Source organism: Corythoichthys intestinalis, chromosome 4 (genome assembly GCF_030265065.1).
Source record: "Corythoichthys intestinalis isolate RoL2023-P3 chromosome 4, ASM3026506v1, whole genome shotgun sequence".
Classification (NCBI taxonomy): Eukaryota; Metazoa; Chordata; class Actinopteri; order Syngnathiformes; family Syngnathidae; genus Corythoichthys; species Corythoichthys intestinalis.
Window position 1 is genome coordinate 19,787,648 of NC_080398.1, and position 26,832 is coordinate 19,814,479.

Sequence of the window (26,832 nt, forward strand, 5' to 3'; positions counted from 1 at the left end):
GCATGGTAGCAGCCCCTTTGGTGTGTGGATGTGTGCGCGAATGGGTAAATGTGTGCTTATGTAAAGCGCTTTGGGCATGGTAACCATGCAGATAAATGCGCTATATATGTACTGTCCATTTACCATTTACCATTTTGCCATATCTCAACAAGTGGCTGCACTCGGCTCGAATATGCATCCGCCCTGCACACATCAGTCCCAAAACACTTAGCGCATGTGATTCGAGACCAAAACAGGAAGAGCGATGAGCAGTTTCCATGGAAACAATTACGTAGCGAGAACCTTTCTAACATTTCCTATTCAAAATGCTCTTAGTACATGACTATAATAATATATAATATAATTCTTCATTCTGCATACATCATGAGGCAATAACAAAATAGCACAGATACTAAGAGAAACTAATTTTAATCAGATTACTGGTTTGTAAAAATGAACGCGTTAGATTACTCGTTACTGAGGAAAGTAATCAGATTACAGTTACTGACAACACTGCCTACCATGAATGTTTTTAAGACGTGGGAGGAAACCGTAATACCCGGAGAAAACCCACACAGGCATAGGGAGAACATGCCAGCTCCACACAGAAAGGCCGTAACTCTTGATCTGAGAACTCTGAGGAAGATGTGCTTACATAACATGAAACATATAAAGTAAAAATAAAAATAAATGGTCATCATTAATCACAGTTTACATCAGGGGTCTTCAAATTATTCCACATAGGGCTGCAGTGGGTGCATGATTTCAGTCCAACAAAACAAGACAACACCTTTTCACCAATCTGGTGTTTTACAAGGGTAATCAGTTGATTGCAGTCTAATGCTGCTTGTTTTAGCAGAAACCTCGTTGGTTAAACTGTCTGTGCTCGACCGGTAGGAACAAAAACTAGGACTCACAGCGGCCCTTTAGGACCTGTCTAGAGACCCGTGGTTTACATGTTCAAAAGGGAGGAGGAAGTAAAAAAAAACAAAACAAAACAAAACAAAAAAAACACTACGCATTTGTTAGGCTGTATTGGCTGAGCGAAATCGTGTTGGTTCGTTCCACTCAAATGGATCTTCTTGAACTCTGCTTTATAATATAAATACATTGCTAATTAGTACCCCAAAAAAAGTTCTACTCACGGTGTCCAGTCATTTTTTAATAATTAGCGTTTTTGTGTCGGTCTTTTTTTTTTGTGGCGCAGTGATATTGATACCGGGGGAGTAGCATAGTCCGTGTGTGAAGCTGTTTTAGGTTGCGTGCACCAATAGGAGATGAAGATTGTTGCCATGATTTCAAAAACAAACAACATGGCATCGACCGTGTCCAGTTCCAACACGAGCGAATATGAACAAAAGATAAGGAAACCACACTCCAAATTTAGTCAAAAGGCATCAAAACGATGTCCCCAAAAACCGTACAGAGACAAAGCCACACCCCTCTAGTGGCATGGAGGTGACTTACAGAGCAACACGTTCCCTTGACGCAGAACTTTGAATGCGGAATGACCGCTGTCACTGGAACGCTGAAGCATAAATCAGCCTTTAGTCTGCGTGCACTCTGCAGGCATACTGTATCTGATTCTAATCGGATTCTTCCTCAAATCTGATTTGTGAGGCTGACTATTCACACTATTCTTAGCAAGTATCCAAATCAGCTCTGGGCCTGTTCAGATTGGGCCATTTTATTGACAGGTTGCTGTGGCAACAAAGGCGTGATCCAGCATAGAGTCACGTCACGGACAGTCAAATCCCATTTGAACTGTTCAGACTGAGAAGAATCTTGCCTAAAACTGATATGATACTACCTCCTGTATGTGTTTTCAATCCATCTCGCAGAAGTCAGATTTTTGTGCTTTGTGACTGTTCAGATTACAAAAGAGCAATCCAGTTTCAATCTGGATGGGTTTAAAATCAGATTTTGCCTGCCAGTCTGAACAAGGCCAAAGTATTCCAAAAGTTACATCATTACAGCAAATTTTCAATTTATCCATAAGTTATGAATTTCTTTGTACATTTATACTTTGTACTGTTTATCAATTGAACAATAAATAAATAGAATGATGGATTATAAATAATTCAGCATTGATATTTTAAACATTTCATGTAAACAGCTACTTGTCATTCATAATTTATTGAACTGCTGAACACTACAGTACTGCCAATGTTGGAGCAGTCCTATTTAGTGCTGCAACAATTAATCGATTAACTCGAGTATTCGATTAGGAAAAAAAAGATTCGAATTAAATTTTGCTGCTTCGAGTATTCGTTTAATTAAAGTGGCGTTGTAATGGTTTGTTTTTGAAAGTGTTTGCATTAAGTTTCATTGATTTGGGTGGATACACTGCCCTCTAGTCTGCCTCATCTTACATGGCCAAATCCAGCTGCTCCCTGTTAAGAGCAACATAAGCTAGGTTTTTGTTTGAGCTAATGTTTTTAATGCATTTGTAATTTAGTTTAAAGGTATATTTAGCCATTTTTTGGTGGGAATATGTGTCTGAACTATTTGTTAAGAGCATTGTAAAAAAACAAAAAAACAAAAAAAAAAGGTGGTATTTTATAGAATTTAAGCTAGTGGACTTTTGCTATGTAAGTTAGCCAATTGTTCTTTTGTTGTACATAAGTAGATCTTTATTTTTTTATTTTTTTTTCCTCCCGTTTGAGGCCTACCTCAGGTATTTTAATTTTTTTCATGTTTATCAGATTACTCAATTATTCGAACTAACTAGTTCATCGATTAGTCGACTACTAAAATAATCGATAGCTGCAGCCCTAGACTGTATTATCAAGCGAAATGAAATTTTTAGGTAAGAAATAAGATTTTTTTTAAATAAAATCTAGATGTTTTTGAGTGAAAACAGTAAAAAAGTGTTTTTTTGTTTGTTTTTTGGGTAACTTCTGAGAGACAATTGTTGGCTGTTCACAACAATGTACATCGAAAATAAAGACATTGATTGACTGAAAATGGTTCAATATTAGATGAAATGTCTTGTTTTCTCGTGTATATTTATAATTGCTTCTTACCTAAAAAAAAAAAAAAAGGTTTATCCGATTACTCGATTAAATGAAAGAATTTTCAGTCGAGTACTCGATTACTAAAATATTTGATAGCTGCAGCCCTAATCCTATTACATAATCTTATTTTTGGCATGCGTATGTACCTTCTTCAACCATTGCTGTGGCTTGACGACTTGTTCCTTGCAAGATATTAGTCATAAACTGGCACTTTTCCTGTGTAAACGGTTAAGCAGCAACTATCTTGATAGGTTGCCATCAAGTTCCCTTTTTGTTTATAACACAAAAATCCCTGACATGAAGAATTTCACGTACAGGGCAGAGATTGCTGTAGACTAAACACTTATTAGTTCTCTAATGAAAATAACAGCACAATCAAACGTTCCCACGTTCAAATGATCTGTTCGGAAGTCCAGCGACTTACCTTAAACAGATTTCCATACCAGAGCAACACAAATATATCCACCCAACTTGGCTTTTTAGCAGAGGGTGGTCAGAAAAACATCACACTTAGCAACGGTTTCCTGCTTCCAACCACATGTTTTAAAAACTCAAGTGTGTAAACAGCAACTGTAAACAGCTTTCCTGGAATGATAGTTCATCATGTGTTCTGGTAGGGCACACCAAAGATGATTTTGTGTGTGAAAATTCAAAATACCGAATGCGCCTACGATAATGTCGTCACTCTTTTTGCGCAAGTGGAACAGTGGAATTCAAATATTACACAAGATTCTTGACCATTTCTGCTTTGTTTTTAGACTGTCTACAGTGGGGCAAATAAGTATTTAGTCAACCACCAATTGTGCAAGTTCTCCTACTTGAAAAGATTAGAGAGGCCTGTAATTGTCAAAAAACTGAAAATCACATTGTTTGATTTTTAAAGAATTTATTTCCAAATTAGAGTGGAAAATAAGTATTTGGTCACCTACAAACAAGCAAGATTTCTGGCTGTCAAAGAGGTCTAACTTCTTCAAACGAAGTCTAACGAGGGACCACAGTAACAAAGGCTACTATCAGTAACACAATGCGCCGCCAGGGACTGAAATCCTGCACTGCCAGATGTGTCCCCCTGCTGAAGAAAGTACATGTCCAGCCCCGTCTGCGGTTCGCTAGAGAGCATTTGGATGATCCAGAAGAGGACTGGGAGAATGTGTTATGGTCAGATGAAACCAAAATAGAACTTTTTGGTAGAAACACAGGTTCTCGTGTTTGGAGGAGAAAGAATACCGAATTGCATCCGAAGAACACCATACCCAGTGTGAAGCATGGGGGTGGAAACATCATGCTTTGGGGCTGTTTTTCTGCAAAGGGACCAGGACGACTGATCTGTGTAAAGGAAAGAATGGATGGGGCTAGGGATGGGAATCGAAATCCGATTCCAATTCAGAACCGGTTCCGAGTGTTTCGAGGCCTCGACATCACAATGAAAAAGCCTTAACGATCCCCAAGGACGCATATTGCGTCGTGACGTGTCTTGTTGTCCAGACGCATCAAACTAGCATGGCGCCAAGAACCACTCGCGCCAAAGTTTGGCTACACTTCACCAGGAAAAAGGGTGAAAATGAAAGGTTACGATAGTTTAGCACGAGCGTTGCCGCCGTAAACATAACAATGACGTAGGCTCGAACGCTCGAAAGTGTGTCTTCACTTCACGAGGAAAAATTACAACGAAGCGACTTGCAGTCATTGCAAGATGGAAATAACTGCATCGGGAGGGAATAGACTGCACTGTCCTCACCGAGACGCTAAGGCTCAGTCCTGGCTATACAGCTAGCTAAACTCCCAAATGACGATGCAGAAGACGTTGGTATAATTTGCTGACTTTATTCAACCATCACTTGAAACCAAAAATAGAAATGAAACAAATCAATTTCGTCCCCAATGACAAACAGGTTCGCATCAACGTAAATCAGCGATGATTAGCTGCTAACACAGTCATAACAAACAGTTAGCATGCGTTCGCTTGCATTAGCACATCGTTTAAAACACTACACAACTGGATTTAAGTGTCCGATCGCGAGTGGAAACACACAACAACAACACAGAAGATGATACATACATGCGTTGGCTCTGTGGATATTTTACAAACATTAACAAAGAACGTAGGCTCGTGGCAGTGTTTCCCTTTCTCACTAACTCGCTCACTGACTTGGATGCAGCATTTCTTCTTCTTCGCGCTCTTCTTCGCGTGAGGAAGCGCAAGAGCGCCACCACTTGAGCGTGAAAGCGCCATAAAAACTAAAAGGCATGCATTTCAATATACTGGTAAATAAAAACAGGGGTCCCCAAACTACGGCCCGCGGCTCCATATTTGGTCCGGCCCCCTGAACAATTCCAGAGAGCAATTTGAATTTTTTTTGTTTTTTTCTCCCAGTAGTGTTATTTATTTCCTGGCCTTTTTCAGTGAATAACTCAGAGAGGGTTATTTGGTTATTATCTATTTAATTAATAGTGCTATTATTATTTATTATTATTATTATTACATTATATTATATTATTATTTTTATTTTATTTACTTTTGTTCCGTGAAGAATCCACAGAGGGTTATTTGATTGTGGCTTTCTGAAAAACAATAATTTTTTTACATTTCGCACTCCTGCAATCGTCACACTTTTTCTGTTACAAACTGACCCCGGCCTCTCATCAGAGAAGGGAAAAGTTATTTGGCCCTCACAGGAAAAAGTTTGGAGACATTGCCAAAGGCAGAACAACGACCTATATGCCAAAATATACCAATATTTTTTTATTTCTATTAGAAAAATGTTTCAGTAAAATGTTACACATTCTTGTGCATTTGCCACTTATTGCCACAGTTAACATTGAGGCTTTGGGCCTCTTTTGACCTCATTGTGAGTTTGTAAGGTTGTGACTTCTGATTAAACAAACTTGATGCCAATCAAAATGTTTGTTGTTCTTTTTCCCGAAATTAGAATCGATAAGAGAATCGATAAAGAATCGAATCGTTAAGCAATATCGATAATGGAATCGGAATCGTAAAAATCGTAGCAATTCCCATCCCTAGATGGGGCTATATATCCAGACATTTTGAGTGAAAATCTCCTTCCATCAGCAAGGGCATTGAAGATGAGACGTGGCTGGGTCTTTCAGCATGACAATGATCCCAAACACACAGCCAGGGCAACAAAGGAGTGGCTTCATAAGAAGCATTTCAAGGTCCTGGAGTGGCCTAGACAGTCTCCAGATCTCAACCCCATAGAAAATCTGTGGAGGGAGTTGAAAGTCCGTGTTGCCCAACGACAGCCCCAAAACATCACTGCTCTAGAGGAGATCTGCTTGGAGGAATGAGCCAAAATACCAGGAACAGTGTGTGAAAAGCTTGTGAAGAGTTACAGAAAACGTTTGGCCTCCGTTATTGCCAGCAAAGGGTACATAACAAAGTATTGAGATGAACTTTTGGTATTGACCAAATACTTATTTTCCACCGTGATTTGCAAATAAATTCTTTAAAAATCAAACAATGTGATTTTCTGTTTTTTTTTTCCACATTCTGTCTCTCATGGTTGAGGTTTACCCATGTTGACAATTTCAGGCCTCTCTGATATTTTTAAGTGGGAGAACTTGCACAATTAGTGGTTGACTAAATACTTATTTGCCCCACTGTATGTGTGGTAACATAAAAATATTTATTCTATAAAAATGGGATTGTCCTTTGGTAACTGTTCCTTTTAAGGTAGATTTTGGTAGATTTTTTTTAACATGAAAATTGTGGAAGACAAAAAAAATCTTAATTTTGTATTTTTTTTTCTATGATCCATATTTAATCAGTTTTTGCAGTAACATTACTGTGCTGTTTCAGGCTCTCCCATCCCTCAGTCGGGATTCAAACTATCACCATCATCTTGGCAATCAAACACGTTGGCTACTGAAACTAGCTAGAGCAGTACTTCTCAAATAGTGGGCCGGGCCCCCCCAGGGGGTCGCAGAGTGATGCTGGGGGTGGCGCATGTGACCTTCGGGAACATACATTTTTTGCCGAACTAGAATAAAGTGTAATTGCACATCTGCTGAGTGGGTGGCAGTGGCGCTCTCATTTTCAGCATGTGTGCAATATTTGTTAACCAAACAAGAGCACACAGCAAAGAGCACTGGAGATATGAAAAGCTAAGACAAAGAAATATGACGAAGAGTATGTAGCATTTGGCTTTTGACTTTTAGTAAAGTGGGAGACGAGGAAAGACCAGTCTGTTTACTTTGTCTAAAAATGTTCACAGCGGATAGCAGGATTTTTTTTTTTTTTTTTTTTTTTTTTTTTTTTCAGCGAAAAGGTGCCGAATATTGCCAACAATCGTCCCGCTTTGTCAGTGTGACATCAGTAAACCAGCGAGCACTGTCAGCATCACATAAGGGGGCATACAAAGTTGCTCAATGCAAAATAACCCAACACCACAGGAAAGGAGCTGATACTGCAGCAAAAATAAAAAATGTCTCTCTGTCCAATGACTCTGTCGTTTTCTATTAATTATTATTATTATTTTTTTTTCAGTTTAATGGTTTGGCATATTGTCCTCTTGAGTTAATGTTGCTAATCAATTTGACTTTAGGATTATTTTTTTCTTCAATTTTTTTTTTTTTTTTTTTTTTTCAGTATCAAACGGTCAAAAAATGTATCATGAGTCTATTTTTACTGTATGGATGTGTTCTTTTTTGAACTTTTTTTTTCTTTAATATTAAAAAGGATACAATGTTATGCAAAGGTGTACTTATAATAGAATTTTGTAGATAAATGATACTATGGTATATTTACAGTGGCGGCAGAGAGTTGGGGGGGCGTGGAACGTTTATGTCTTCCTGTGGGTGGGCCTAACAGAAAATAATAAGAAGCACTGAGCCGGAGGAAGTGCTGTGCATGTAGAGTGTAGAGGAAAACGTTGCTTTGTGGGAACATAAGTGCGTGCTGGTGTCTGCTGAAGTGGGCTATTAGCTCAGCAGTCGGCACGCTTGACTGCAACAGTGACAGTGCGGAACAAACATCAGTTACACATAAATGCTTTTTACAGTCGTTTGCTGTAAAACAACAGTTAAAATGAAGCTCTTTTTAAGGTAGTTTGTTGTTTATTTGACAGGAAACATTTAGCGTTTTAACATTTTTAAATGTTACCATTCTGGCAACTGCAGTGTCCAGTATTTTACTGCAAATTCGTGAGGTTTTAAACAGTCAAAATAAGGGATGTCTCGATCGGAAATCTTTGTACCTGAGTCCTGATTTATCAGACCCTGATTTTTGTCATGGCTTGAGTTAAATTCTGTTCAGTTTGTGCCCTGGTGTTTCTTGTCCATGTGATTACCCATTGATTTCACCTGTTGTGGCCTGCGCCTTGTGTCTTGACCAATCCGCTGCCTCTTGTATCAACCACCTGTGTCTCATTGTCTCATTACCCAATGTCTGTATTTAAGTTCCCTACGTGCTGTGGGTTCTTATTGGGTCATTGTCTATCCAAGCTTCTGGTCTGTACCTGTGTCAAAGCCCTTTTGTTCCCCATCTTCCGCCCAGTAAGTTTTGAATACCCAGGCTTTTGTTATTGCTCTGAGTTTTTGTTTGTCATTGTGTTTTTGGATCGCCACAACTTTTGTTTGAAATATGTGTTTTTTTTCCGTCACGATAATTAAATTATTGAATTAAATCATTTTGAGTTCACTGCCACCCTGCCTTGCCTCCCGTGTTTGCCTTGCAATTGGGTCCTCCGTGCTGCCACTATGTGATAATTTTGAGAATCTGAGTCCCAATCTGTTGTTCCAAAACCAACTTTTTAAAAAGTTTTAAACATGTTACTGTCCGACTGTGCCGTCTTCATAATGTGATTTTTTTTTTTTAAAACAAGAATAACGTAGAAAAATGCTTGTCTTTAATGAATTCTTCATTGAGTCCACTCAAATCCACTCATGATTTGACGTTCACGCTGCTGAGAACAGCCTCTCACTAACACAATAAGTTGGCACAGCACACTACCGCTAGTGTTTAACAAGCCAAATCGATGATTGACACATTTGGGCCTTTGATGGTAGAGCTACGTAACTTCTTTGGCAAGAGCAAAGCTTCAAACCTGCCAATCATCGTTAATTTTAAAAAGCTAGCTCCAGGGCACTGCTGACCAAGAAAAGCAGCAGGAGGGAGAGTGAGAGGCTGTGATCACATGATCAGATCAGGACATCCCTAGTCAAAATCCAAGATGGTTAAAATCTTGTTTCTGTCTGTGTGTGACAGGTGGCTGGGCGGAGGTCCAGGCAGGTGTTTGAGACGGAACCCGTGGAGGGTGTTTGGTCAGTGTGGGCGGAGTGGTCCGATTGCTCCCAGTCATGTGGCGTGGGCGTGTCTCACAGAACCAGGAAGTGTCTTCCACCTCCACCTATCTCGCCCCCTGTCTCCTACTTGCCACCCAACTGGGGCAGCTATCTTCCAAGTGGCGTCGGGGGCCCGCTCATCTCCTCAATGCGCCCCTATCCTCCTTCCCGTCAACACCTGCCTCATCACCAATCGCCTAATCCCAACCAGGGGTTGTCTCTTTATCGAAATACCCAGCCAGGAGGTGACTCGGGGCAGACCGATCAGTCTTTCCTTCAAGCTGAATACCCGGCGGCCAATCAGAACCGAGTGTCCGTGTACCGATCCCCTTACCACGCTCCCTCACGTGCCTACAACCAACAGCAACGCACCATTAGGAGGCCTAGCAACCCAGGAGCATCGAGAACAGGAGGAGGAGGAGGCAGCAGACGGTCGGTCAGCACTAGTCGGGAAGCTTTGCCTGTCAGGAGGTGAGTGGAATCCAACAAGTGCACTCTAGAGGGTTCTAAAAGCCATTTTGCATGATAGCAGTTCAAAACAATTTTGTGTGACTCAAGTGATGTATCATTATGTTTCTTCCAAATGCGATTAAAATTCCAAATTGTGGTTTGGTGTTTGTGCACTAACGATTCAAACAGAGTACAGTTAATGCGAGATATGACATTTGCTTTGTGAAGTACCACGAGGTCGTCTGCTAAGTGACACACAGGAAATTAAATGTGCATGGCTAGCATAAGACATCAGCGTTCCGGAATGAGTAAGAGGACTCAATTTATGTTCCTCTTTTAACCCACAAAGGAATTAGTGCTGTGCAAAAATGTCAATGAGGTGTTTGATGACTCACAATGTGTACTTTGGGAAACATCGTGACCGTAATGATTTTGTAGCGGCGGTCAAAAATAACTCCGTAATAAATACCTGCTTGAACTTTAATTTTGGCATTGGGGAGCGTTTGTTATGATGTTCTGGGTCATTAAAGCATTGCAAGTTGGACCAATGCCTCACTAAGACTCTGAATTATGTTATGACTGTATTATTACTAAGTTATTATAGAAGATCAGTTTAACGACGAAGTGGAAACCTTTGACTAACCATTACAATTATGGGGAATGTCAACTTTTAGGCCTTTTTCTATGACACTTCTGTCTCTGTATATCTATTGCAACCTGCTGATGGCACTCTAGGATCCGTGACCATTTATCGTTTAACTTTTCAATGGCAGCCAATGAGTTAAATGAGTGCCCTACACTTGTATAACTCATTGGCTGCCATTGACGGTGCTCGACGTCCAATCCATTTTGACTGTGAGAGGTTGGCAGTGAATGATTGCTGCCAGCCCAGTTATATTGAGTGCCATAGCCATTCATTTTAATTTACTTTTTGATTATCATATTAATTTATAATTAGTCATTAAAAATTATATACATTTTTTTTAAGTACAAAAAATATATATATTTTTTAAATATCATTACAATTGAGAACTGACGTCCACAACTGTATACCAAATTTTAACAATAATAATAAATACTAGGGCTGTCAAACGATTAAAATTTTTAATCGAGTTAATCGTAATTCGTAAATCGTAATAATTAAATCGTAATAAATTGCAATTCAAACCATCTCTAAAGTATGCCATCTTTTTCTGTAATTTATTGTTGAAATGGAAAGATAAGACACAAGACGGATACATACATTCAACATACTGTATATAAGTACTGTATTTGTTTATTATAACAATAAATCCACAAGATGGCATTAACATTATTAACATTCTTTCTGTTATAGGGATCCGCGGATAGAAAGACTTGTAGTTCTTAAAAGATAAATGTTAGTACACGTTATAGTAATTTTATATTAAAACTAGGGCTGTCAAACGATTAAAATTTTTAATCGAGTTAATTACAGCTTAAAGATTAATTAATCGTAATTAATCGCAATTCAAACCATCTATAAAATATGCCATATTTTTCTGTAAATTATTGTTGGAATGAAAAGATAAGACACAAGACGGATATATACATTCAACATACGATACATAAGTACTGTATTTGTTTATTATAACAATAAATCAACAAGATGGCATTAACATTATTAACATTCTCTTAAAAGCGATCCATGGATAGAAAAACGTGTTGTTCTTAAAAGATAAATGTTAGTACAAGTTATAGAAATTTTATATTAAACCCCCTCTTAATGTTTTCATTTCATTAAAATTTGTAAAATTTTCAATCAAAAAATAAACTAGTAGCTCGCCATTGTTGATGTCATTACACCATGCTCACTCTCCAATCCCATAAAATCATTTGGACCCAAGCGCCAGCAGAGGGCGCCAAATTACAAAAAACAAGTAACAAGCCGACATTACACTGCTGTCATTTTAATCTGAGCTGGGCATGTGCATTAATTGTGTCAAATATTTTAACGTGATTAATTTTAAAAAATTGATTATCGTCCGTTAACGCGATAATTTTGACAGCCCTAATTAAAACCGCTCTTAATGTTTTCATTTAAATAAAATCTGTAAAATTTTCAAACAAAAAATAAACTAGTACCTCGCCGTTGTTGACGTCGCCGAGCGGTGACGTCGCGCGGGCTCCCTGCCGTTCTTCGACAGTGTCTTTAACTATGTAAGGTAGTGATTGAAATACACCACAAGGTGTTAATGGCGAGTTTTAAATTACTTAGAAATCAAGCCAATGAGTGTGTTTTGTCCCTCGACTGACGCCGCAGTTCCCTGTTTACTGGTCCATCCACGTCATTTGAGTGCTGGCTTCACAACGTACAAGTCCTCTGATAGTTTGTATATTGTGACTAAATATTGCCATCCAGTGTATTTGTTGAGCTAAACGAAATGTTTGAATAGAGTTTGACCAAAGTCTGAGTAAGTTTTATGTATATTTTGCATTGCTATTTTGATTGTGAATGCCAGTTCGCTTTTCTTTTTGTGAACATTCTTTTTTTGAGAGATAGGAATATTATTTTTGTTGTGCTTTCACTAAATGATACTTATGTTTGTTGTGAAGGAGTTGCCGAAGCTTACGCCAATAAACGGCGCCGTCCAAAGAACGCCTGTGTCCACTCGCCTTTCTCGGCCTCTTAGCTCTCAATGTGCAAAAAACACTGCGTAATTGTAATCTGTTTGAGGCAATGCATGAGCGGGTCATTCCGCGCATGCGTTAAATGTGTCAAATATTTTAACGTGATTAAATAAAAAAATTAATTACCGCCCGGTAACGTGATAAATTTGACAGCACTATTAAATACATAAATAATATAAATAAATATTAATAATAAATATTAAATACGTGACCCAAAATGTGATGTCCATGTATGTGGATGCCAGGACTTATTGGCGTTCACTTAAAAAAAAAAAAAAAAAAATCATTTACCTTATAAACAGTTAAACAGCATGATGAAAAAGACAGTTTACAAAACAGGAAACTGCAAAGGTAATCCATTCAAAAATTGTTTGATAATATTTGCCGTTTAGCTCTTTTAATAATGGAGTTTTAAATTTTGTGTCATTTATGCCTCGCAGGTCTTCGCCCATCCGTCCCGGTCAGTTTGGGTACGGGAAAGTCCCTTTCTCCCTGCCTTTGCACCGACCCAGTCGGCAGGCTCGCCACACTGATAACAGTACCACGTCAGGACCTCAACAAGCTGCCGATGATAATGACGAAGAGGTCGATGATGAAGAGGGCACCACTACCGCCTCCCCCACTACAGCGACACCTCAACTACATGGCAGAAGTGAGCACAGACGGGTCCGAGTCCCACCCCCTCTTCAATTCCTGCCACGTTCCCCCTCTTCGTCATCATCGGTCCTGTCTAGTCATCGACGATTTGATTGGGACACTGTCGCTGCACCACCTCCACCTCCTGTCTCGTCTCACTTGCATCCCAACTCGCAACTCCACTACTCTTCTCCTCTTCACTGGCCCGTACACAGGGAAAGGGCACCTCAACCGGGATTCGGACCTCAAGCCCCACAAACAGGCAACGTTTACCCACTTCAGCACCCCCACGGGCAACACGTGTTGCCAGAAGCAGGCGTCATTGGAAGCAGAGGAACGCCGCAGAACTACAGGTGTTCCGGTCCCGAGAAGGAATATCGCAGATGCTTCTCACAGGTAATAAACAGGTCATATTCTTTCACTCTTTCCAACCATTGACAAATCCATTTGAACTGGCAGTGAATTAGTTAAAATTTTGGTAGCTAAAGCAACACTAGGTAACTTTTCAACATTTATAAAATATTTTCATAACATTTGTGATTATATGTCGACTGACAACTAGTTGAATGACACCTCTTTTATATCGTGAAGAAGTCTGTATTGCTTTCACCCGTGGTGTGCATTGGCTGATTGACTCTAACGCCTGCGTTTCACTGCGTTCTCGCGGCGGCCACGTTGTCGCGCCATTGACGTTCCTGGGTTATACTGTCCTACCGTGTTGGTCCTCATTATAGTGGAGAAGACAGAGTAAATATAATCTCCACAAATAAACTGTGACCCGATCGACTCACAGCCTCGAAAAGTAAGGGTTATATTACGTCAAAAACTCGTTCGGTACGCGTCCGTTCCGAACCGACTACCTCGTACCGAAACGGTTCAATACTATTACATGTACCGTTACACCCTTACTGACTAGGGTTGGGCATCGTTTGAAATTGAACAGTTCCGATCCCGATTCCAGGTTTCGATTCCGGTTCCAAACAATTCTTGATTCTGATTCGTTTAAGAGGCAGGGTCAAAAAAATTGCATAGTTTATATTAATGTCCTCTCGATGATTTTTTTAAATTATATGAACTTCTCACGGGGTTATTTTTAACTTGTACAGTCCCTGACAAAAGTCTTGTCGCTTATCAGTTTTTTTTTAGAAACACTTGCTAATAACCTGACTTTTAATGATTCAATTGGTTTCAGAAATGGCTCATATGAAAGCTAAGACCCTCCCAAATGATATTGAATGTACAAAAATATATTTGTTTAACTGAAAAAAGATTTATCATTTAATGAAGACTTAAAGGTCAAAGTTTGGCAAGACAAAAGTTTTGTCGCCTACAGAAAGTAGTGTGAAAATTGAACAAAAAATGTATTTCAAATACAAAAATATGTTGCATAACATAAGCGAATTAAGTAGTGGTGCTGTGAGATCCAAATTTCATATTTTGTATGATTTCCATGGGCTTCGGCGAGGATTCATACAATTTATTGATGAAGTCATCAGGAACATCAAAGAAAGCAGTCTTGCATGCCTCCCAGAGTTCATCAACATTCTTGGGTTTCGTCTTCCATGCTTCCTCTTTCATCCTACTTAATGATGTTCATGTCTGGTGACTGGGCTGGCCAGTCCTGGAGGATCTTGATCTTCTTTGCCTTGAGGAACTTTGAGGTAGAGATTGAAGTATGCGATGGAGCACCATCCTGCTGCAGAATTTGTCCCTTTTTATGGTTAGGAATGTAAGAGGCAGCTAAGATTTGTTGATATTTTAGACTATTTATGTTGCCTTCCACCCTGCAGATCTCTCGCACACCCCCATACTGGATGTAACCCCAAGATCATGACCATGGCCACCACCAATCTTCACTGTTTTCTGAGTGGATCGCTGATCCATGCGAGCTCCAGTAGGTCTCCTGCAATAGTTGCAGCGACTGTGGTGTAATTCAATGGAAGATTCAATTGAAAAATCTACCTTTTGCCACAAAACAGTGAAGTTTGGTGGTGGTTGAATGTGATGGTTTCTTTCCACAGGAGTGCACTTTCACATTGATGAATATTTTTCAAAAGCTGACGGTGAAAACATTTACACATATTCTTTTGCCATACATGTGCCTTACCTGGGAGCTTGAAGATCTTTTAATACTGTCGATTTTAACGGAGGCACCAACGCGCTATGTAAAGGACATAGGTGCTTATATAGGCTATGGAGACTAAGAAGTCTACTGCTTTAAGATGGCGGCTGTTTACTAACGCCGGCAAGTCTGTCATTTCGCATCTAGTTCTATGTACATGTGATATCTACCGTAGCCCAACATAATAATATGATTTACATAATCTACTGCTTGATCCAGGGTCGGGTCGCGGGGACAGCAGAAGACAGACGTAATTTATCGTTTTACTTACCTGGTTCTGGCGGCGCAACATGTCAAATATGCGGCACTCAGCAATGCACTTGGTCGTGCAGCCACCTTTGCATGATTTACTTGTGTTGCAAATTTTGCACTGAGCTGACTGTTCATTTTTTTTCTGTAAAGTTGAACCAAACTTTTAAACTCCACCGCACCGTGTCCATGGTTGTAATCAAGTTGCAAAGCACAGACACACGCTTCTTGTGGCTTCTTCATGGTTTTTGGCAGCAATTTTTTTCCCGCTCGGTGGTCAGGGCATGGAAACATTGAATCGAAATTTAAAAATTCGAACGGTTCCGAGAGCATCGGAGTGTTAGAACCGGATCCCATCGATGCTCGGTGCCCAACCGTAGCGCTGACGAGTTCGTGTGGGGGGGTTAGCCACACTAAGCCACACGGTTGCTAACCGTCATATGCTATTGTTTATCCACAACTGGATTCATTACCTTATTAGTATTCATCCTTCTCGCAGCCGCTGGAAACAGAAATGCTGTTTAATCCATCTGCAGGCGACCGGGATATTGATTTTTGACTGGTTGATGATTTTACGACACTGGGCGTGTGGGCTGGTCCTCATGGGAAACAGTCTTGCTTAAGGCAAAACACTACCGCTTTTATCCACCGGTGTCGCTAAAATTGACCAAAACTGAAAAGCTACCAAGTGTTTCTTTAACATTTTATCAATGTGAGTTTTTGTCAGGCCAGAGTGGTAAATTGATTCCATGAATTAAACTGAGTGTTTTATTGCAGATCATTAAAAAATGTGTGTGTGTATGTACAGTATATACAGTATGATTTTTTGCAGCAACTTTGTGTAGTTATTTCTTTGTATTTGAGGGCTGACAGCACAAATATGGAGAAAAAAAGATTCAATACAGAAGTTTTGTACTTTTTTATTTTTATTTTTTATTCTTGTTCCACATGTAAGGTTTTGCAACCCTTTCGAGGGCAAGTGATTATTTATGATACTTTAAAAAAGCCATTAACACCAAGCCCATTAACACCTGAGGTCCACTTGCTGTTGTCTCTTTAAAAAGTAGAGGGTGAAAAAAAATTGATTTTAATTTTAGGCCGTATCATCCAGTCCTAGTTTGTATGTATGCCTGCATGTTAGTGTGTTTGAGACCTATGGTCATGATTAACATTAATGAGAGCAGTGTGTTGAAGACCGGTGGCATTCAACAGAGAATGTGAAGGTCAACAGAGTGTTTTTGGAAGGTTTGATCATTCCCTAGCGCCAACACTAGGCTGTTGTCCATGAGCACTGAAATGGAACCTAGCAAATGCGCGTGTGTGTGTGTCTGGATGAAAACCAGAATACACACATCTGCTGAGAGGCTTTCCTAGTGATGGTACCCAGTAGGGGGTAGGAAAGTGATGGTTGTGTGGCAAAATGAGCTCTGCTCTCTTGTATGGGACTTGGATGGCTGGTGTAAGCTGTTACTTAGGAATAAAACTGGAAAGGCAGGTGACAAAGGCAAGTCGATCTCACCATAACTGCGGTTTCATCGAGACAAGAATGCCACGCTTGAGCGTTCCCGCAATTAAAAGTGACATTTAGAGAGCACAAAAAAGCCTTCCAATTGCACTTCGAGGAGGTCTACTGGAGGCCTGAATGATATCCAACTCAACAAGCCACAAGTCAAAGCACAAATGTAATCCTTTATCAAGCAAGCCATATTTGGTAACATGAGAACAGATTTAAAATAGACACTGCGTGCCTCACTTGGTGTTGATGTTTGGTACTACCAAGTCTTGTGAGGTACTACTGTATTTCTAGTTCCTAGGCAACCAAGGTTCCAATGATACCAAGTTCCCAGTGAGGATGGAGAATCCAAATGTACATGGGTCAAGTACACTCATTGAACAAACAAGTTTTAGATACATGACAAAAAATGTTATTAAAAATAACAAATGACCTTTGATAGGCCTTGTTGCAATAACAAATTGAAGTAGGTGAAATATTACCTCATAAATTATTGCTGATATGCAATATTACTGTAAATTTTTGTAACCATCTGAACTAGGGTTGTTCCGATCATGTTTTGCTCCCAATCCGATCCCGATCGTTTTACTTTGAGTATCTGCCGATCCCGATATTTCCCAATCCAATTGCTTTTTTTTTTTTTTTTTTTGCTCCCAATTCAATTCCAATCATTCCCGATAATTTTTCCCGATGATATACATTTTGGCAATGCATTAAGAAAAAAATTAATAAAACTCGGACAAATATATACATTCAACATACAGTACAGAAGTACTGTATTTGTTTATTATGACAATAAATCCTCAAGATGGCATTTACATTATTAACATTCTTTCTGTGAGAGGGATCCACGGATAGAAAGACTTGTAATTCTTAAAGGATAAATGTGACTTTGTATATTGTGACTAAATATTGCCATCTCGTGTATTTGTTGAGCTTTCAGTAAATGATACTGTAGCCATTTAACCTCTGCCCAAATGCATGATGGGAAGTGCAACCGTGACTGTGCGTCGTGGTACCAATTCATATATCTTCTCTGCGTTGGGAAATGACATAGGGTGTTAAGAAAAAGATCAACTGCTACCTTTCTTCCCCACATTGCTTCCCACGATTATTCTAATCGTTGGGAAAGGGTTTGTAAGGCTTTAACCATTTAAAATCAGGCTTCAAAGGCTGCCAAAATTCACTCTACTCATTTTACGCTGCCTTATAGCTCTATATACTGTATGGGTAAAACGGCGCCATTATAGATTGAACGCGGCAATGCGTGAGTGGGTCGTGCAACGCATGCGTTAATTGCGTTATTTTGTAATGTGATTAATGTAAAAAATATTAATTCTCGTCGTTAACGCTATAAATTTGACAACCCTACCTTAAGCTTAAACTTAAGACTCTGGAAGAGTGTAACACATTATGTCTGTAACGTTAAATACAATTAGAAAACGATTTAATTTAAAAAATATATATATATATATATTAAAAAAAGGCATGTCCGATATTTTTCTGCCGATTCCGATACTTTGAAAATGACGTGATCGGACCTGATCGATCGGCATCCCGATTGATCGGTACATCTCTAATCTGAACAACTAATGTTGTGCCAATACATCGTAATAACTCACTCATTCAAATGTAATAAATTATTAGTCTTAAATAAAACACAAACTATATCAAAAATAATAAATATTTCAAAAATAATGCCCATAAATTGCCAATAAGATTTTTCATAATGGGTGCCATTTCAAAGCTAGTCTTAGTGTATAGTCTAAAGTACAGGTCTGAGATTTACTCCAGAAATCTAAATTTTACATGTTGAACATGAGTGCTTTTATTTTGAAATGTGCATCGGAAGTATGCTCGCTAAACCGCTAAACGTAAGCTTTACACTCAGAGGAAATTTTTTTAAAAAAAACTGCACTTTTCTATTCGCCATGAAACTGGTGTCAGTAATAGATTTTTTAAAATATTTTTTTCACATCGTTTGCAAATTCTGTGAGTTTTTGTGTTTGAAGTGTCACCTTTTAACCACAATTTTGCGTTTTGGAGAAGACTAATGTATTATAGGAGGCTAAAGTGATTAGTACGTTTTGTTTTTTTTCAATTTGCCTCAATGTAGCAGTGCTAACGTTTTACAATGTTTAATATAGATGTGATTCCTTATTTTGTATCTCAACCTTAAATCTACAGGGGGTTGATGAGCAATTAACATCTGTGGAAGATACTGGAGTCTCATGCAATCAACAAGCACGTATGCCGAGTGCACGCAGCACATGCAATCGCACGCACGCACAAATGTATACACGTGCGCACACGGCATTAAATCGCAGCGGGGAAAATTACCGCCCTCATTTTTACTAACCGTGCGATAAATTGACTTATTGCATATCGCGTTAGGCTTAACCTTTTTACATCCGTCAGTTGGTCAAACCTACAGAAGGTCCAGGTTATGTATTTGGTTCTGGACGTCTGTTTATCTGTTTGTATGTTTGTGTTTAACCCTTGAGTCGAAGGACGCGCCGGCGCGTCCTCAGCGCACGTAGTCTTTGAAGCGCCCTCACGTTTTAATTACGTCACCCACATGCCGTTGGTTGGTCTTGTTTTAAAGTGCGGAAGTTGCGGTTTACTCTCGTTATTATTTGAAGTCAATCGACCAACTAGAACGTGAGATATTGTCATTTAAGTTTTATAGTTTTATTGTCCTCTCAAAAAAACATTAAAACGCTGCATGGATCATTTATTTATCTATATTTCCATCATTTCTTGTCCTTTTTCAAAACGGAAGCTCCATGAAAAAAACACAAATCAAACGAACCCTTTCGAAGTCACAGTGGAAGCACAAAATGCGTTTTTTTTTTTTTTTTTAATAAATATAACTGCCGTGCGAGGTTCTACCGAACGAGAGGGAGAAGTGTTCTGAAGCAGCGAGGTGGCGAGCGACGGCCGTTTGGATCGAGCAGCGACTTTGTGTGACTTTGACAATGAACGGAAAACTAAATTTAGCGCAAGCAATTGTGCTTTTTGATCAACTTGAGGAAGAGGATGTTCCAAATTCGTCATCATCGTCTTCTTCGGAAGAGTCCTCGAGTGAAGATAGTGACGGATTTGAACACGTGGGTGACGCCATCGACGAGCAGAGGTAAGCCAACTCACACTTTTTTTTAATGCTGAAAAAGTTTCTTTTGAAAGTTTCTTTTGATATTGCAAGACAAAGTTAATTTTGATGCAATATAAGTGTGTGTTTGTGTATATAATAATAAAATGTGCATATCAGATCAAAGTCGTACGTGCACTGTGGGTATCCCAGGCAGGAATTTATAATTTGTGGTCTTCTTTCTATATGAAGATTAGGGATGTAGCACATATTCAGCTATGGTATTCTTTCTATTGTCATACATAGATATTTCCATTATTATTTATTGATGTATATATTTTTATTTTATACTTTATTATTTTCATAAATACTGACTTTTTTCATGTACATTTATAGTGACAATGAAAGTAAAGTGAAATGAAAATGGAAGGGTGATAAGAGGACCGACACCCCATGGAAGTGTGAGCTGTGTGATGTAGCCCTGTGTCTAATTCCAGGACGAAACTGCTTTTCGGAGTGGCATGCCTGAAAAAAATGTAACTTGTTTATTGTAAATATTTTTGAAAATACTTTTTTTCCCAATGTTATATATATATACATTTTTTTTTTTTTTTCCCCGCAATCAGTCTTCTCAATTTGTGTATATAAATGTGTGTTCAAGAAGCTTGATTGTGTGTACATAGTTTTCATCAGGTGATGGGCCGCAATACCTAAACTCATAAAGAGATGGCCTCTAAACACTTTTTGTGTTAGATGGTATATTTTTTCACTGTTCTTCACTGTTTGGTCTGCTGTATATAACCTGTTTTGACTAGAGCATGTATAAATGCAAAAAACGCCTATGGCTATACCTGTTGTTTATGTTGAATTGTCAAATATAAGACTATTTATTCTAAGTTTTTTTGGTTGAATGTTCATCCTAACAAGTTGAATAAATATTAAAAAGTTTCAAAACGGTTCGTTACGTATGTTTGATTGTCAATTGGACATCAATATTAAAAATTTTGACAAAACGATTTTTGATTTTTTGGTATTTTTGGGCCCAAAATGATGATTTATAATTGGTCAGTGAAGGAAACAACAGTTTGGACATGAAGTTCAAGGTGTCACAAAAAAAGGGACCAAACCAGGCCATCGTAAACAATTCTTTCTTTGAAATATAAAGGCAACTTCAAAGGCATGCAAAATCAGACAAAATAGGCCCAGACCTTAAAGGGTTAAGGTAACTCAAGAATGGGTATGTGCTGGTATGATATTCTACTGTATGATAATCTTAAATCAAAATATCAGGGTTTCACAGTATTGCAATTACAGTTCTGAAATGTGTTAATTTGAGATTAAAAAAAAAAAAGAAAAAACAACTTTTTTTCCTTTGAACAGGATTTTTATTTTTCATAACATATTAGAAAATTGGATCATAAGTATGATGTTAACTTAAAAAAAAAAGATAATAACAAATATTTTAAACAAAATTAATATAAATTAGGGCTGTCAAAATTATCGCATTACCGGGCGGTAATTAATTTTTTAAAATTAATCACGTCAAAATATTTGACGCAATTAACACACATGCCCCACTCAAACAGATTAAAATGACAGCAGAGTGTAATGTCCGCTTGTTACTTGTTTTTTTGACGTTTGGCGCCCCCTGTTGGCGCTCGGGTCCAACTGATTTTATGGCTTTCGGCACCATGAGTGAGCATGGTGTAATTATTAACATCAACAATGACGAGCTATTAGTTTATTTTTTGATTGAAAATTTTACAAATTTTAATAAAACTAAAACATTAAGAGGGGTTTTAATATAATTTTTTTATAACTTGTACTAACATTTATCTTTTAAGAACTACAAGTCTTTATATCCATGGATCAATTTAAGAGAATGTTAATAATGTTAATGCCATCTTGTTGATTTATTGTTATTATAAACTAATACAGCACATATGTACCGTATGTTGAATGTATATATCAGTCTTGTCTTATCTTTCCATTCCAACAATAATTTACAGAAAAATATGGCATATTTTAGAGATGGTTTGAATTGCGATTAATTACGATTAATTAATTTTTAAGCTGTAATTAACTTGATTAAAAATTTTAACAGCCCTAATATAAATGTAGTCCTTTAAGTGAGCCTAAACCCACAGCTCAACATAACCATCAGAACAAAAATAGTTAGGGCTGTCAAAATTATCGCGTTAACGGGTGGTAATAAATTTTTTAAATTAATCACGTTAAAATATTTGACGCAATTAACTCACATGCCCCGCTCAAACAGATTAAAATGACAGCAGTGTAATGTCCGCTTGTTACTTGTTTTATGGTGTTTGGTGCCCTCTGCTGGCACTTGGGTCCAAATGATTTTATGGGCTTCAGCACAATGAGTGAGCATGGTGTAATTATTGACATCAACAATGATGGGCTACTAGTTTATTTTTTGATTTACATCAACAATGGCAAGCTACTCGTTTATTTTTTGATTGGAAATTTTACAAATTTTAATAAAACGAAAAGATTAAGAGTGGTTTTAATATAACATTTAAAATGATTAAATGATTAATGATTAAAATGACAGCACAGTGTAATATCCACTTGTTACTTGTGTTTTTTTGGGTTTTTTGTCGCCCTCTGCTGGCGCTTGGGTGCGACTGATATTATGGGTGAGCACTGTGTAATTATTGACATCAACAATGGCGAGCTACTAGTTTATTTTTCGATTGAAAATGTTACAAATTAAAACGAAAATATTAAGAGGGGTTTTAATATACATTTTCTATAACTTGTGCTAACATTTATCTTTTAAGAACTACAAGTCTTTCTATCCATGGATCGCTTTAAGAGAATGTTAATAATGTTGATGCCATCTTGTTGTTTTATTGTCTTAATAAACAAATACAGTACTTATGTACCGTATGTTGAATGTATTTTCCGTCTTTTGTCTTATCTTTCCATTCCAACAATAATTTACAGAAAAATATGGCATATTTTATAGATGGTTTGAATTGCGATTAATTACGATTAATTAATTTTTAACCTGTAATTAACTCAATTAAAAATTTTAATCGTTTGACAGCCCTAAAAAAAATTGAATCATATTCCATAAAAAGCATGTGCGCATGACTCGTATCATGTTTACATTATACACACTCTCTTTCTCAGTACACACAGTTGCCGCGTTTTACCACCGCTAGACACACTAAACACACTGGAGTTAACTCTCGTAGCTTGTGGGAAATGTTCATGACAGTGTTTACTAACCTTTAATTTTGTATAAATGAAAAATCATATTGGAGGTATTGCCTCCTTGTCCGCCAACCTCCGCAAATGTTTTACATGTCGGTTAGCCCTCCTCCTCTAAGCCACGGCTGTCTGTAACTTTTCTGTAACCAAAGTATTCCCATACCAGCAGTTTTATTTTCTCCGATGCGGAAAAAATGTTCAGGAATTTCAAGTCCTAGCAGCCATCGTGTAGCACAGCTGATTCACTGACACTGAACAACGACTGGTGGGGGAGGGTTGAGCCTTGCAGCTGCAAGTGAGGGATTTCTCCATGCATTTTTGCAAAATAAAAAATTGCTAATGATTTCATACCACGGTATACCTTGAAACCGGTAATCGGTAAATGTCTAGTATAAAGTGAGTATATTGCGTATCCAATTTTGAAGCAAGAAAATGAATGACTTTCATTTTGAAATAAGGCTGGAACATAACAAAATGTGGAAAAAGTGAGTACACTCCAAAAGTACTGAAAATTCAGGAGACCATCGTACTCTATTGTTGTAACCTTGTCTTTTCGAATGATTCATTCAATGAGGCTTGATTTTTGCAGTTCCCAACTGCACTTTTAGACATGAGGCTTCTTTCCAACTGTAAATGAAGACATATTATGCGACAGTGGGCTGTCTGTGCAGTGAAAGCTTGAGTAAAACACTAGTTGTTGTCGACATAGATTTCTGAATGACCACAGTTTGTCTTCATTTTGTCGTCAAAGCAGGTGCTACCTCATATGGAAAAGAAATATAAAAAAAACATAAAATTTACTACTGAAATCGATGTAAATATATTACATGACAGGTGTATATACACACACACACACACGTATGAAGTTACAGGACTGCCAAAACTGAACAAATGAGTGAATAGATACATATATAAATACATGAAAATATAAAAGTATATATATATCGAGGTGTGTGTGTATTGGCGCTGCAACTAATGTTTTTTTTTTTTTTTTAAATCGATTAATCAGACGATTGATTAAACGATGAATCCATTATTTGAATAAATGTCACTTTTTTCTATTACCTTCACAATTTAACTTGAAGTTGTTTTAGGCATGTTGTAATAACAATGAAGACAAAATGGATGACTAGTTCCTACAAAAATACCATTTTATTTCAGCTTCCTGACTTAACTGTTCATCTGCACCTGTACTGTTTGAAGTACATAAAACTTATTAAGTTTTTAATGAAGGTTTTGAGTATAGAACCCGAAAAAAAAAATTTCTCGGTACACAAATCAGACAAAAGTTCTGTTTTTTTCAAATTGAAAAAAAGTTGTGTTGTTATCTGTTGGACAAAGCCCTGATATAAATTATTTATATTATTATATTACATTATTACAAACATTTTACACCGCCTGTCGGCCTTGCCTCCATTTCCCTGCGTTTGGGTCCACACCATCTGCCCGGCCGCGTTCCCTGACAGTTGTAGATTTAATGTATATATACGTAGTATAGACCCTACCCACCGACGTCACAAAACCACGTGCTCGCTGTATGGTTCCGCCCACTTGTCCGTCATTTTGTCTTTGTATTAGCATTGGTTTCAATTGATCGAGGAATTTAAAATGCATTTCATGGAAGACCCGGTGCTTTCTGATGCCGTAAACTCACTGGATGTGTTGCATAAAAGGCGTTATGTGGAAAAGCTTCGTTCTATACAGTCGCCAGATCCATATTTGATGCCCAAATCGATGTTTTTCGACCCACTGTCTTCGCCATGTCTGCCTGACATCTGCTACGCTGATATTTACAATTATCTTGTCCACACAAAATCAGCCTATTCTCACAAAAATTTGAAAAACTTCAAGAGCTTGGAGGCTTATAAATACTTCGTTGCTGGTTGGGTGAAACAGGTCCTCGTCCATGAAAATTCGGCAGGAATCTATCTTGTGCTTGGAAAGCTGAGTTACGAAATTTTCAATTCAAAATCTTTTGTTATTGCTAACATCCACTGTCAAGTCTAATGTATTTCATGTCGTTTGTCAATGGAGTTAAGGCTTTTAATGTTTATATGGTTTAGCGATAGCACTCTCACTACATACATACGTGTATGTTGTCGGCGATTAGCCTAGCAATGATCTTAATTGTGGTTATTTGTCAGCCCAAAACCCTCTAAGTATCTTAAATGCATCTTACCTGATATAAAATGACTACTACATAGTCTGTGGTGATTTTTTTGGTGCCCAGTTTTCACGTCGAATTGCAGCCGTCCATTTCACTCTCCTCTTTGGATCCCTCGGAATACGGTAAAACTTCAAGTCTCTCCTTCCATCTTCTCTGTTAGTGCAACCAACAGCCACACACGCCTTCACCATTTTGATTATTAATGTTAAGAAGCAGAAAAACACGCCGTAAATAGGAGGAATGTACATAGCCGTACGTAGCCGTAACAGGTTAACACTATGTTTTGACGGACAATTGGGCGGTACCATTCAGGAGAGTGGAGTTGTGACGTCACGTGGGTAGGGTCTATATATTTTACACTTGTTTCGTTTTTCATACACTGTGAAATAAAATTTGTTTTTAATATTTTAATGGATTTAATGAAATCTTTTATGTTTATGCATGTTTGTCAGGTATATTATATTATATATTATATATAAATTCGGCACGCGAAGTTGAGAATCAACGATAGTCAAACCGTAAAGTAGTGAGGGATTACTGTAATTGCTAAAATATTATATTTTACCATTGTAATTCTTTTAAGAAAAGTAATCGGTCGAGAGAGAATGAGCTTCCAGCATTGGAGAAAATGCAAACTTTTAACATTTGTAAACCGTGAATTTATTTCCCTGTGACTTTAAGATTTACCATATTTTCCGCACTATAAGGCACACGTAAAGCCCTTCAGTTTTCTCAAAAGCAGACAGTTTGCCTTATATATGGATCAATATTGGTTAATCATGGCATGACATTCTTTAGCGCAGCACCATCTAGGTGATGTATAACGCAACCACTACCACTACTACTACTACTACTACTACTGCACCTCATAATGCAGTGCGTCCTATGTATGAAAACAGTTTTAAAAAGGGTCATTCATTGAAGGTAGGCCTTAAAGAGCATACGACAGGAGAAAAAAAAGTCTTAAATGGCATTATTATGTTAATTAGAATCATATTTTGAGAGATTTGACTATATACAACAATTTAGCAAAGCGCAGATGACGAGAAATTAGTCTTTTAATCTGCCGGTTAGCCACGCCTACCATTATAGGCCCTCGCGTCCCCAACAGATGGATGACGTCAGCGGTAGACTGGACTCATCGGTTTTACTATTCAGCCCATTGAGGGGGAATTATTCAGAACGAGGAAAACGCGACGAAGAGAGCTGCAAAATGTCGTTTGTCTCTTTACTTCAATATTTTTACAGGATATTCTTTTAATCCAAGTATTTTCCCCAATTTGTAAATAAATTGCATGGTCATGACAAATAACAGTCTTGTGCTAAATGGAATATGAAATAATAAAAATGCATTTATTCAGGACGACATGGCAAAATTACTCCATAATGGTCAAAATTGTGGACTTCACCTTTACTGTC

The 26,832-nt window shown here is 38.0% G+C and overlaps 1 protein-coding gene across 2 annotated transcripts in view; it reads left to right on the top strand.

The window, feature by feature from the left end:
* adamtsl4 (ADAMTS-like 4) overlaps window positions 1-26,832 on the top strand; it is a 164,142-nt gene that overhangs the window by 38,678 nt on the left and 98,632 nt on the right. For both annotated transcript variants that reach the window (XM_057834063.1, XM_057834062.1), the window contains exons 3-4: window positions 9,220-9,767; window positions 12,836-13,427. In XM_057834063.1, the coding sequence (XP_057690046.1) occupies window positions 9,220-9,767; window positions 12,836-13,427 (1,140 nt within the window). The remainder of the gene's footprint in view (window positions 1-9,219; window positions 9,768-12,835; window positions 13,428-26,832) is intronic.